Source organism: Mustelus asterias, chromosome 13, assembly GCF_964213995.1.
Source record: "Mustelus asterias chromosome 13, sMusAst1.hap1.1, whole genome shotgun sequence".
NCBI classification, from domain to species: Eukaryota; Metazoa; Chordata; class Chondrichthyes; order Carcharhiniformes; family Triakidae; genus Mustelus; species Mustelus asterias.
This window is the reverse complement of record NC_135813.1, coordinates 63803298-63816696: the sequence shown is the minus strand read 5'-3', so window position 1 is coordinate 63816696 and position 13399 is coordinate 63803298. Positions and strand designations below refer to the sequence as shown.

General features: G+C 41.0%; 1 protein-coding gene across 1 annotated transcript in view; it reads right to left on the bottom strand.

The window, feature by feature from the left end:
- The window catches only part of cita (citron rho-interacting serine/threonine kinase a), a 175101-nt gene that overhangs the window by 89502 nt on the left and 72200 nt on the right, over window positions 1-13399 (bottom strand). The window contains exons 14-18 of the mRNA XM_078227647.1: window positions 6027-6197; window positions 5357-5410; window positions 4434-4487; window positions 2883-3023; window positions 1400-1525 (exon numbers count right to left, since the gene is read on the bottom strand). Coding sequence (XP_078083773.1) covers window positions 1400-1525; window positions 2883-3023; window positions 4434-4487; window positions 5357-5410; window positions 6027-6197 — 546 coding nt within the window. The remainder of the gene's footprint in view (window positions 1-1399; window positions 1526-2882; window positions 3024-4433; window positions 4488-5356; window positions 5411-6026; window positions 6198-13399) is intronic.

Here is a 13399-nt window from a genome sequence, read left to right as displayed (position 1 = left end):
TAAAACCTAGCTATTATCCGAGCCTTGTGTAAATAAGCATCAGACATCAAATATTTTCAGAACACAATTGTCTTGTACTTCTTATGTAGTGTCAAAATCAATAAATGACCCAGTAGACTTAAGTCTCCCCAGGCAACTCACGCACTAAAATATTGGGTAGCGTACACCCCTCAAGCACACCAACACAGCATGAGCCATCTTTATCTACTCAATATAGGATGGCACTACACTGGATACTGAAACATATCAAGTCAAAAGACCACAGCAAGATTGGTTAAAATCATGACCTTAACCACGAGGGGATATCCCAAGACTGGGTCAGAGTAGAGGATGGAAAAGCACATTGCTGCAATAAAGAGAATCCATAGACTGAAATGGGTGAAAAAGCTGGTGACAGAGCACGGGAAGCTGTTTATCTATAATAATGATGTGGAGATGCCGGCGTTGGATAATAATACCAGAGTAAACAAGCGTATAACGGAGACTAATTTCTTTTTCAGCATTCACTGTGACCATTGGTCCATTTTCTTACTTCCCAAAGGCCTAAAATCCCTTGATTCACGAACCTGTCCCATTCCGTTTTGGTGTTCTAAATGACCACACTGCTTGGTAGACTGTTCCATAAGTTAATTCTATGAGCCAAGTTGCACAGTTCATTTAGGACATTAATTATTTTCTTCGTAACATACATTTCTTCATCCACCACCGCCCCACCTAAATTTACCTCTCTTGGTTTGCACAGAATGAGCCTCCACATCCACACAAGTTATCTTTGCTTATCCTATCACCCCAACATATTCTGATAGATTTCCAATGAGAATGGAATGTGGGCAAGTGCGAGAGAGTGAGGAGTATGTGCAGCAATGATGCAGGACAAGATTTTACAGCAATCACAATGACCCCTAATATAGCACACTAAGCTGTCCTCCATATTAAAGTACTAGACAGCGGAGTCAAAAGACTGACACAAAGCCAATAGTGCACTGAACAGCACATGCCACCACAGCATTAAGCAGCATTTCAGTCTCAAGCAACGCACCAGCACAGCATGAATCACTAGTTCAGAGAAGCCAATTCAATGTTAGTGCTCCCCGCTCTCTAACTTTGCTGTGTGAAGTTACAGGTGGAATGCAAAAGATAAAGAATTAATACCAGACCACTCTCACATGACATGTCTGTGGTCAGCATGAATAACACCTTGGTAAATACTGTTAATAGATCACCTATCCATTCTGTTAGGCAAGGAGGATTATCCAGTAAAAGTAAAACAACTGGGAAGGGGGCGCAGTTGGGCTGGGGGGATATTACAACATAATATCTTCACATTATCTTCCCAACAGGTACTTTTTCCCTTGCACTGCTGGCGTTATTATCTTCACTGTTAACTTCTTATACATACCAGGATTTTCTGAGCCATTTGCTGGATTTGCTGAGATTTTGTCTGCAAATCCTCCTTCAGCTTGTTTTCTCTGCGCTCCACCATCTCAAGCCGTTTCACTTGGTTCTCCAGAGACTTGCGACGTTCCTACAATTACCAGCACATCAGAAATTTCTACTGCATCAGCAGTGACAGTTACACAGGGTATTAACACACTACTAACCAACTTACTGTGACAATAGACCATTGGCCAGACATTTTATCCACATTACAAAACTTTGCCTTAAATGCATTTGAAGGTAGCAGAAATGATATAGCAAATTCTAAGTAATATTAATACTCTAAACTAAGGAAGTGCTAGGAGTCAGAGGAAGAGGGACTAGAGAGAGGGCAGAAGAGGGGGAAACTTGTAGCAAACGACATTAAAGTGAAAAGTACAAATATACAAATTTGGAGTAGGCTACTCGGCCGGCCTCTTGAGCCTACTTCGTCATTCAAATGATCATGGATAATCTGATTGCAAATTCACCGGATTGTACTTTCTCTGGAAAACGGATATGTTGACATAACTTTATGAAGGATGTTAAAGTGAAACAATGTTAAGTGAGTCACATTTAAGCAGAGAGTTGTGGGAAATATTATTGGTCAGGACTAGATAATAAATTCAAAGCCTTTTGAGATGAAGAGTTAGGATATAGGGTACTTTACAAAGACAGAGGGATTAGAGTGAGTTTTTTTTTAGGGGCAGGATTATAATAGGATTTTGAAATATAGGGCGGAACAATACCTGAAGCGAGGAAACCATTTATAATGTCAGTTAGCATGGGGGGGCAAGGAGGGAATTTGGGTGTTCTGCAATTTAGTTGGAATGGGATCAAGGAAATAATAAAGTGGGTTTCATGATCACGATGTGCTTAGAACAGGTATGAGAAGGTAAAGAAGAGATACCAAAATGGACCCATCTTGTATTAAGTTGATCTTTCTCTAAACCCTAGCAATGGCTGTAACACTACGTTCTGCACTCCTCCTCTCTGAACGGTATGCTTTGTTTGCATAGCGCGCAAGAAACAATACTTTTCACTGTACACCAATACATATGACGATAATAAATCAAATCAAGAGAAAGAAATGGATTCAGGAGTAGGCCAAGTGAAGCTAGGGAATAGGTCTGACTTGGTGGGCCTGGTGAAGTTTGGCAGAACAACAGAGGATCAAAAATCTGTGAAGATCATGGATCGTGGAATGCATTTGATGTAGTTTAGGTTCTTGATGTGAAAATTCCTGCCATTTGTGCAGCCAATTACTGAAAGAAGTGGAGGCCACAAAATGCCCTGGGGTAGCTAGCAGTTTGCTCTTGGGCAAGCACTTCTTTCTTATTTATTAAATTAACAAAGAAGTTATGGTGTGCACCAGAGCGTTTTTGTCAGTAGGGTCACTGCTGTGAGCTTATTTGAGATTATACTGCATTGACAAACTACGTTTAGTAATTGAATCTCTAATGTACCTCTGACTCCACCAGTTTCTTCCTGATACTTTCACCAGAGTTCTCACGGCCCTGTAGTTTCTCAAGATCTCTCTCTGCGCGTTCTTTAGCCTGACGCACATTCTGCAGGAGATCTGTGGCTTCAGAGCTTGCTTTCACTGCCTGAAATGGTCATAGAACAAAATTATACAAGAGGTCAGTTCAGAATTATTTTTTTATATTTAAACCTAGGCAGTCTCCTGACAGAAAAGGGCTATCCCAAACAGTCAGAATATACATTTTTCAGCAACTAAATTAGATTATCTGATCTTAACTAATGCTATTTGAATCTATTGTTTGTTTTTTGTTGTGTATGTGTAATGGTTGCTTCCTGTGTTTATTATCAAAGATAGATCTGATCGATGTCTTCTAACAAAGTGACTGTATGGTATTTAATGAATTATCATACCAGGTAATGAGGATGGACCAATCAGGAAACGTTTACAATATGGAGGAAATATAGCTCAATTGTTTCAGCCATTGCATTAAGAGACAAACGGAAGGAGAAAGTTGCAGTTACACTTCGCCTTTCACAATCTTTGCATAGCCCAAGAAAGTAACTTTGAAATGTAGTCACTGATGCAATGTAGGAAACACAGCAGCTGAAATGCACACAAATCCAACAAGGAAAATAAGATAAATGAACAATTAAAATGTTTTAAAGATGCTGGTTAAGGAATAAATGTTGATCAGGATGACAGAAGAATTTCCCTGTTCCCATAATGCCATGGGATCTTTTATGTCCCATCTGAAGTTCCTGATGCCATTAACTCCTAAGCATGTGCATTGGAGTTACTGATATAATACCTTGCTGTCAAGAGTAAAAACTGACAAAGTCGATTCTTGCACTCCTATTCAAACTAGTAACCAAAAGGATTGAGTGGTAACATTGTGGATTGCAGAGTTAGACACATTAGGAATAAAATGCATGTGAGGCTTAAAGCACTTTTCAATCGTCATTTTGTTTTCCTACCTTGTTTGGTTATGGTATTTAGTTCCGTGAATTACAAATTTACAACAATGATTTGTTTTAACAGGTTCAGACAACAGACCATTGAACAGATGTTCAATGTTTTTACACCATGTGATGTAATGGAATTAGATGGCCCTTTAGCTCATTTAACCTCACTTTTCCTGAATACTGCCTTCCCAGTGCAGCAACCTATGCTTCTTAATTAATCCAGTGTCCTGCCCTCAACCATCCCTCCTATCTGTTGATCCTCCTGTACAAATACTTCCAGATATCGGTGAGCACAAATTTCAGCATGCTCCATTTGTTTATTGTCACCCAATTCTATTTCAATGTAGTGAGTGGCGAGTCTACTAGCACCCAGGCCATCATCATACCACCCCCTACTGAGGTCGATCCTATCCGGCATTCCAGGCACTGGATCTGTAGAAGTTCCATCCGCCTGAAGAAAATTGCATATTGATACACTAGGTAACAATTTACATCCTTCCAATGAAAATTACCACCATTAAAATCAATATTGCTTCCTTCCCCGGGGAATCGTTGCCATTAAACTGCGTTACCTTAGTGAGTTTTTCCTGCAGTTCCTGTATTTTCTTTTGCTGTTCTGCATTCATCTAAAAGACAAATAATAGGCCATGAATACTATGGACAGAAAATGATCAAAAACACATTTGTGTTTCACAACTTTTTCCAACATCTTTGAGCTTAACTTTACACATATTACTTCTGTGCAGTTCATCCACGCCACATTACGGATAGCAATGCTTATATGATCTAATTCCAGGTTACAAGCCACTTAACTTTCTTTAGTTTCCTCAAAGCATTTTGCCAGGTTTGAAACTGGACAAAACATATTCTTTTTTCTGACAAAGCACTGAATGCACTAAATTGCTGACTATCCATCCTCAGAAAACACTTTCCCTCAGCTTTCAACAACACATTGAAAGATCAGACTGTAGGTTTAAATATTAATATTCAATATATTAAATAACCTTTCATTGCACTGAAATAGTTTGCAGTAAGGTCCATTTCACACTAATCAGACTCCTTTTCATAATATTAATGTAGAAATCTTTCTAATTTCTGGATTTCATTTACCGAATACATTACTTTGCCCTTACCCTTGGTTCTATACCAATTGTCTCTGTCTCCTACATACATTTTATTTTTATGTACACTCATGCACAAGCATACATCTTTCTCCCATAGATCTCTCTCTCGTTCCAGCCTTGCTCTCTGCAGACTCAATTCTAGAACAGCTTAATTTAGTAGATTGCTTGAAGTTAATCCAAATTCAACCAGTCAATGCAATCCTATTAGGAGCACCTCTAATACAAAAACACCCTCTTCAAAATAAGTAGTCTTTTGTAATTAATATTAAATTATTTAAACTACTCTGCCAGTTACTCTTAAGCTGGGGGTTAGCCGAACAATGCACTTAAATTACACTTCCATTAGTGAAGAACGGTTAAAAGTTAAAAACCTTTTCCAGTTTGGCGTACACCTCTCCGACTTCAGCTTTCCCCTGGTCTCTGGTCTGTGAATGGAAGATCAGTCTTGATGTCAGTGACTTGGATCAAATCAGGGCATGGACTCTGTGCCCCCTCACACACAAACACATTGTGCTGCACCCATTCTTAACATTAGAGTAGAATCTGCTCCAGAAAGATCAATAATAGCAACATTACACAAAATGTAATATTCATTGCTGGACTGTCAAGACAAACTAAGTAGCCAAAATTGGAAGCAAAGTAGAGTTGGTGACAAGCGGCCTTCAGTATCTTCAAGAGTGCATTTTGGAGAATATTGGAAAGATCTTTCACAAACAGAATGAGTTCACCTTCACACATCTGTCATAATGAATGCTTCATTGACTAGTGTGACTAAAATATCCCACCCAGTCAGAATAAGAAGCATGCAAATCTCGTGTCTAAGTTTCAACTAGGAACATGGATAATTCCAACTCGAACGTGACTATCAAATGGTTATGTCAAAGTACATTCTGTCATTGTGACAATCCCCTCCATTTCTGATAAGTTCGTGACTTCACCACATCCCAGCTTTCTTGGTGTGCAAAATTCCATTTCATCGCCTCAACACTCTTTCATGCCATCTCCCTCCCACCCACTGTTGGGGCAGGTACTCAGACCAACCTTCTGTAGTTTCTGCTGGGATTCAGCTGCTTTCCGTCTGTATTCATCTGCCGTAATTCTAGTATCTCTTAATTCTGACTCATAGAGGTCAGCCCGTCGGCGGGCAGCAGCAAGATCCTCCTCCAATTGGCGTACAGTCACTTCCATCTCCTCCATTTGAGCATGGAACTCCTGTTTAAAAACGGGGGTAGAGAACAAGGTCCATTATGTGGATGTGGGAAGGAGCAGGGCATCCTCAAGCTTTGATAACAAGTTAAAGAGCACAGAATCAAACCAAATAAATAACAAATACACTCGCCCCTTTATAAAAGGGGAGGGCAAAAGTTCATCCCGAAAACAAAATACTGCAAATGCTGGAAATCTGAAATAAAACCAGAAAATGCTTCGCAGATCTGTCAGCATCTGCAGAGGCAGAAACAGAGTTAACATTTCAGCTCTGGGAGCTCTAATCAGAAGGTCAAAATGGACTACTTTAAATTGGTCATTTTTGTACAGTAGCAGGCAACACCACCTGCAAGTTCCCCTCCAAACCACCCGTCTTCCAGACTTAGAAATATATCACCATTCCTTCATGTCACGCAGCCCAAATCCTGGAACTCCCTTCCTAATAGCACTGTAGGTGTACAAAACCTATACCACTTGGACTGCAGCGGTTCAAGAAGGCAGCTCACCACCATCTTTCAAGGGCAATTAGGGATGGGCAATAAATGCTGGTCTAGGACACCCACAAGCCATGAATGTTAAAAATACCACTAGTTGCAAGAATAGATAATAGCCCAAGCCAAGTACCCAAAGAGGAACAAGCCCAGGATATGGCTTACATCTTAATGTGAATAATCAACACACCCTAAAGCAAACCAGCCAGAATAACCATACCTTTCTGGGAATAATATTTTGCCAAGGTTTGCAATTTTCATCTTGGAGTCTGCTTTTTAGTGTTACATACGGATAGCGGATGTTTATGTTGACTGTTTTGTAGTTCCAAGTTCCGTACCTCCTTGTTGAACGTATGTCCAATTCAAAAGAGCACCACTTCTGAACCAGAAGTTTTTAACAGAGTAGAACACTTCATTCATTGATCAGCCATGCCAGAGTCAAGAAGTCCAACATTATTATATTGATTCTGCTAGACTGAGGGAGTCAACGAGGCTTTAAAGCACTTGGTAGCAGAAAGAGCCTTTCCTGTTCTCCTCACTTCTATAGTCATCACTAAATTTTAAACAAACTTCATGATGCCAATATGTGTATTTATAAACCAACTGTATTCAGAGACCATGCATGCAAATACTTTATACTGTGACAGAGTAATGCAATTTGATGTGGAGGGGTGAAGAGTTGGTTCAAAGTAGTTCTAGATTTGCCTGTAATAGTTCGAGGATGACAGCAGCATCGGGTAGAGAAGCTTAGCCATCAAAACATGATAGTGCATAACAGTGACAGCAATTAGAGTGAAAGGAGAGGCAGGAGAGCGAGCCAATCCTGGGAATGGACTTGTGACAGAGCATGCTGAGAGCTCACTAATGAGAGGAGCAGCAGCAAATAGAGGCAGATCTGGGAATGGACGTGTGGGAGAACAAGACACAGAATACACTAGAGTGAGACTAGATTGAGTGAGGAATTGGTGATTTCCTTCAGGGGGGAATTTCTGGTAAGCTTTTCTGAGCTTTAAATTTGTATTAAGAGTTAGACTCATACTTTCAAATATTGTTAGTTGAATAGCCTAGTGAAACAGGGAGCTGCCCGAAGTGGCATTTATCTATCAATGAGCTGGAAGTACTTGCCCTCAATTGGAGTTAAGTTGGTGGTGAGCTGCCTTCTTGGATCGAAGCAATCCATGTGGTGTAGGTACATCTACAGTGCTACTAAGGAGGGAGTTCTAGGATTTTGGCCCAGTGACAGTAAAGAAATTTCGATAGAGTTCCAAGTCTGGTAGTGGGTGTCTTGGAGGGGAGTGTTCCCATGTGCCTGCTGCTCTTGTCCATCGAGATGGTAGCGCTTGTGGTCTTGGAAGGTATGTCAAAGGAGTCTGGTTGAGTTTTTGCAGTGTATCTTGGAGATGGTACACACTGTTGATCAATGGTGGAGTGCGTGAATGTTTATGGATGGAGTGCCAATCAAGTGGGCTGTTTCGTCCTGGATAGTGTCAAGGTTCTTTAGTGTTGTTGGAGCTGCACTCATCCAGGCAAGCGGAGAGTATTCTATCATACTCCTAACACGCTGTAGATGGTAATTAGACTTTGGGGATATGAGTTACTCACTGCAGGACCCATAGCTTCTGATCTGCTACTGTGGCCACAATTCTATATGGCTAGTCCAGTTCAGTTTCAGGTCAATGGTAACCTCCAGGATGTTGATAGTGGGGGTTCAATGATGGCAATGCCATTGAACGTCAAGGGATGGTGGTTACAGGCTACTAATAAGTATGTCCATATTTCAGTGGGTTGAGAGCAGGTCTGTCCCAGGTAAACTGAAATGAAAGATTGGCTTGGAAAACTGTTAGTCACTGGGACAAAGGTGGATCAATTAAAGAAAGTCAGCACAGATTTTTTAAACAGTAAATCGTAGATGAGATAACAGAGGGTTGATCAGGAAAATGCAGCTTATGTGGTGCATATGAACTTCCAAAAGACATCTGATAAGGAGCCTGGTTATCAGCAAAGTTGAGAGCCATGGCAAACAAGGAACAGTAGCAGCATGGATACAAAGTTTCCTGAGCGCAACTTTAGGAAGGATGCGAAGACATTAAAGCGGATTCAGGAAAGGCTTGAGAGAATGGTTTCAGCAATGAGGGACTTCAGTTACATGAGTAGATTGGAGAAGTTGGGGTTGTCCTCCATAGAGAAGGGAAGGTTGAGAAGAGATTTGATAAAAACATTAAAATCATGAGCAGTCTTGACAGAGTAGATTGAGAGAAACTGTTGCCTGTGGCAGAGGGGTCAAGACCAAAGAGACCCAGATTTAAGGTATTTGGCAAAACAAACAAAAGTAACACAAGAATCTTTTATGCAGCAAGTGGTTAGGATCTGGAATGGACTGCAGAAAAAGTTGGTGAAGGCATATTCTATTCCAGCTCTCGAAATGGAATTGGATAAGCATCATAAGATAAAAAGAAAGATCAGGGTTATGGGGAAGGGCAGGAGATGAGACTTGCCAAATTGTGAGTACAGATAGGCAGTGTTTGACATACTGAATGTCCTCCTTCTGTACTTCTCAACCACAATCTGTAACTGGCGTGCATCTCACTCCACCATTATCATCAAACTAGGGGACCAACCCTGGTTCATAAGACAGCATGCCAAAAGCAGCACCAGACATCCTAAAATTGAAGCTACAACACAGGATTACATGTGTGCTCGACAGCAGAAGCAGCATGCTACAGATAGAGCTAAATAATCCCACAATCAACAGATCAGATCAAAGCTTTGCAGTCCTGTCACATCCATGAATGGTGGTGAACAATTCAATAACTAACCAGAGGAGAAGGCTCCAAAAACAGCTCATCCTCAATGATGCGAATGTCTAGCACATTCGTGCAAAAGACAATGTTGATGCATTTGGAACCATTTTCAGCCAGAAATGGATAATCAATATCGGCCTCCTCCAGAGCTCCCCACCATCATAGATCCTAATGTTCAGACAAATCGATTTACTCCACATGATATTAAGAAACTGTTTAATGAAGTCGATGCAGGAAAGGCCATGGGCCCTGGCAACATCCCGGCTGTAGTATCGAAGACTTGTGCTCCAGAAATAGCTGCACCCTTAGCATTTACCTGACACTGTGGGAAATTGCCCAGGTATGTCAAAAAGCAAGACCAATCTGATCAGGCAATTCCCATTCCACCAGTTTACATTCAAACATCAGCAAAATGGTGCAAGTTGATGTTGACAATGTTATCAAGCAGCACCTCCTCAGCAACAACCTGCTCACCAATGCTCAGTTTGGTTCAACTAAGGCCTCTTGGCTCCAGACTTCATTGCAGCCTTCATTCAAATGTGGACAAAAGAGCTGATTTTCAGAAGTGAGGCAGTTTTTAATGGATTGTCATCAGGGAGCCCTAGTAAAACTGAAATCAATGGGAATCGGGGACAAACTGTCCACTGGAATCGTACTTTGAACAAAAGGAAGATGGTTGTGCTTATTGGATGCCAGTCATCTCAGCCCCAAGTCATCACTGCAGGAATTCCTCAGTGTGATGTCCCAGTCCGAAATATCTGCAGCTGCGTCATCAATGAACTTCTGTCCTTGATGGGCTGAATGCCCCCTTTTGCACTGTAAGGATTCTATGATTCTATAAGATCAGAAGTAGACCAATTAGCTGTTGGCTATATGGTGTTTAGTTCCTTTGGCAACTCCTGAAATATGAAGCAGTCCAGGCCCACATGCAGCAACTCTGGACATCATTCAGAACTGTGCTGATGTGTGGCACAAATGTCACTTGCCACTGCCGTCTCCAACAAGAGAGTGGGTCTAACCACTTCCATTTGACATTTAATGCATTACCACCAACATCTTGGAGGTCACCGCAGTCCAGGAACTTACTGAGCTAGACACCTAAATAACGTGACCACAATAGCAGTTCAGCAGTGAGGTATTGTGTGGCAAATGACTCACTTCTGGACTCCCCAGAGCCATTCCACTATCTACAAGGCACAAATCAGGAATGTGATGAATATTCTGCAATGCCTGGATTAGTGCAACAACATTGGTGAAGTGCGACACAATCCAGAACAAAGCAGCCAGTATAGTTGGCACCCTATCCAATACCATAAATATGCAGTCCTCCCTCATCACTGGTGATCTGTGCTTATAGTGTGTACCACCCAGAAGATGCACTTGCAACAACTTGCCAAAGTTCCTTTGGTAGCACTTCCTCAAACCCACGACCTCCATGAAGAACAAAAGTCACCACCATTTCAAAGTTTTCCTCACGATCACAGACCATCCTTACTTGGAACCATAATTGCTATTGCTTCACTGTTGCTCTGTCAAAACCTTGGCACTCTCTCCCTAACAGCACTGTGGATGTACCTTCACCACATAGACTGCAGCAGTTTAAGGCGGCAGATCACCACCATCTTCTCCAGGACAATTGGAGATGGGCAATAAATGCTGGCCTGGCCAGCAACACCCAGATTCCGTGAAAGGAAAAAAATATCTTAAGCACTTTACCAAGACTTAAGCTGCAAAAAGAAAACCCAAAATGTACTTAGACCCTCAGCTCAAGTTCTAGATATTGAAAGTAGTTAACATCAATGAAATACTGAATATTTTTAGGCATCATTGTAGAATATAATTTTACAACATTTTATTTAGCGGGTTCAAGTGCCGACTTTGATGCTGCTATGGTTACTAGTGCACAAGTTTGTTACTATAGTAACAGGTAATTGAAAATGTAAGTAAAGCACTATGGGACTGCACAAATTTGAAGCTGCAGCTAATGCAATACTGCAACACCTTTATTTTCAGTTCTGCTTGGAAACAACAGTACAGCCCATAAAAATGATGATATACCCTTGCCTGCCAAATAGTTGATAGGGATTGAACAGGTTCAGAATTCTAACAACCAAGCTTGGAGACCACACCTCATTGAAAATTAGATCATCTCCTTTCCACAATTGACTGCTGAGAGATCATACCGACAAAACAAATCTGTTCTAGATGTAGGAATGCATATTGAAAAACAAGTGGCTGAAAAACAAGTGACTTAAAAACAGAGAAAAGCAATTGATGCAATTTGTTACAATCTCCATAGAGACCAATAAACTTTAAAGAGAAAATAAAACTTCTAGTTAATAGCCAAAAGGATGACACAGGATTTCATATATTAAACCTTTTACTCTTTCAACTGATTAAAACACCCACTATTGACTAAACACTATTATCATTTGTAGGTTATTTATATTTTGTACTATAGAGATAAATGGTTCCCTTTTTACTAATCACACTCTCCACGGAATTATAGTTCCTACAACAAACAATTCACAGTTGCTCCTAGTTTCCAATGTGTTGCTTCCTTTTCACTTTCCCAGCCAGGTCACTTTTAATCCCAGCACACACTTTCCCAGTGCGGGTTATTGTAATGCTTGGTACAAGCATGAGGATATTGGATATTACAGACTGTGAATGGCTGTAACTTAACATATAACTATGGGCATTTAAAGTGTGGACAGCATTTGAGTCTGTATCTAATATTTAGTTAAGCATGGACTTGTACAAGGAAACTTTGCAGCCACCGATGAAATTTAGGCATCTCATTATTTGAGGATGAACTCAGACTTTTGTATCTTTTTCCCGAAAGAAGGCAGCAGAAGAGAGAATGCCCGGGGTGCGTGGGGTCCTTAATTATGCTGGCTGCTTTGCCAAGGCAGCGGGAAGTGAGGACAGAGTCAATGGACGGGAGGCTGGTTTGCATGACGGATTGGGCTACATTCATGATTTTTTGTAGTTCCTTGCGGTCTTGGGCAGAGCAGGAGCCATACCAAGCTGCGATACAACCAGAAAGAATGCTTTCTATGGTACATCTGTAAAGGTTGGTGAGAGTCGTAGCTGACATGCCAGATTTCCATAAGTCTTCTGAGAAATTAGAGGCATTGGTAGGCTTTCGTAACTATAGTGTCAGCATGGGGGGACCAGGACAGGTTGTTGGTGATCTGGACACCTAAGAACTTGAAGCTCTCAACCCTTTCTACTTCATCCCCATTGGTGTAGACAGAAGCATGTTCTCCTTTACGCTTCCTGAAGTCAATGACAAACTCCTTGTCATTGAGGGAGAGATTATTGTTGCTGCACCAGTTCACCAGATTCTCTATCTCATTCCTGCACTCTGTCTTGTCATTGTTTGAGATCTGACCCACTACGGTGGTGTCGTCAGCAAACTTGAAAATCGAATTGGAGAGGAATTTGGCCATAAAGTCATAGGTGTAGGAGTATAGTAGGGGGCTGAGAACACAGTCTTGTGGGGCACCGTATGTGTAATGTAAGAGAGATGAGTAATTGAGAGGTTGCACTTTAAAAATCTGGGGCAAGTGTGATAATAAATGACCTTCTTTAATTTTAAGATCAACAAAAAGCCTGCTGTTGAAATTTATTTTAAATGAGCTGGGCAAATCTTCCAGTCTCTTAATTCCTCACAAATCCAGTCTCCCATCTGAGCACAACTTACCATTATGACCTTTTACTTCAATATGGAACTAACTGCCTACAACTGCCAACATCCCACTGTAAGACCACGATCCAAGTCTTTCACATCTGTTTTTTATGTGCACAAGATTACACCATTTCTCTTCCCTTCCCAGGCAATTTTTTACCAGAGACAAGCATAGTAAAGGATTATTACTGTAATAGAACATTTTCTAGCATTATAACCGTA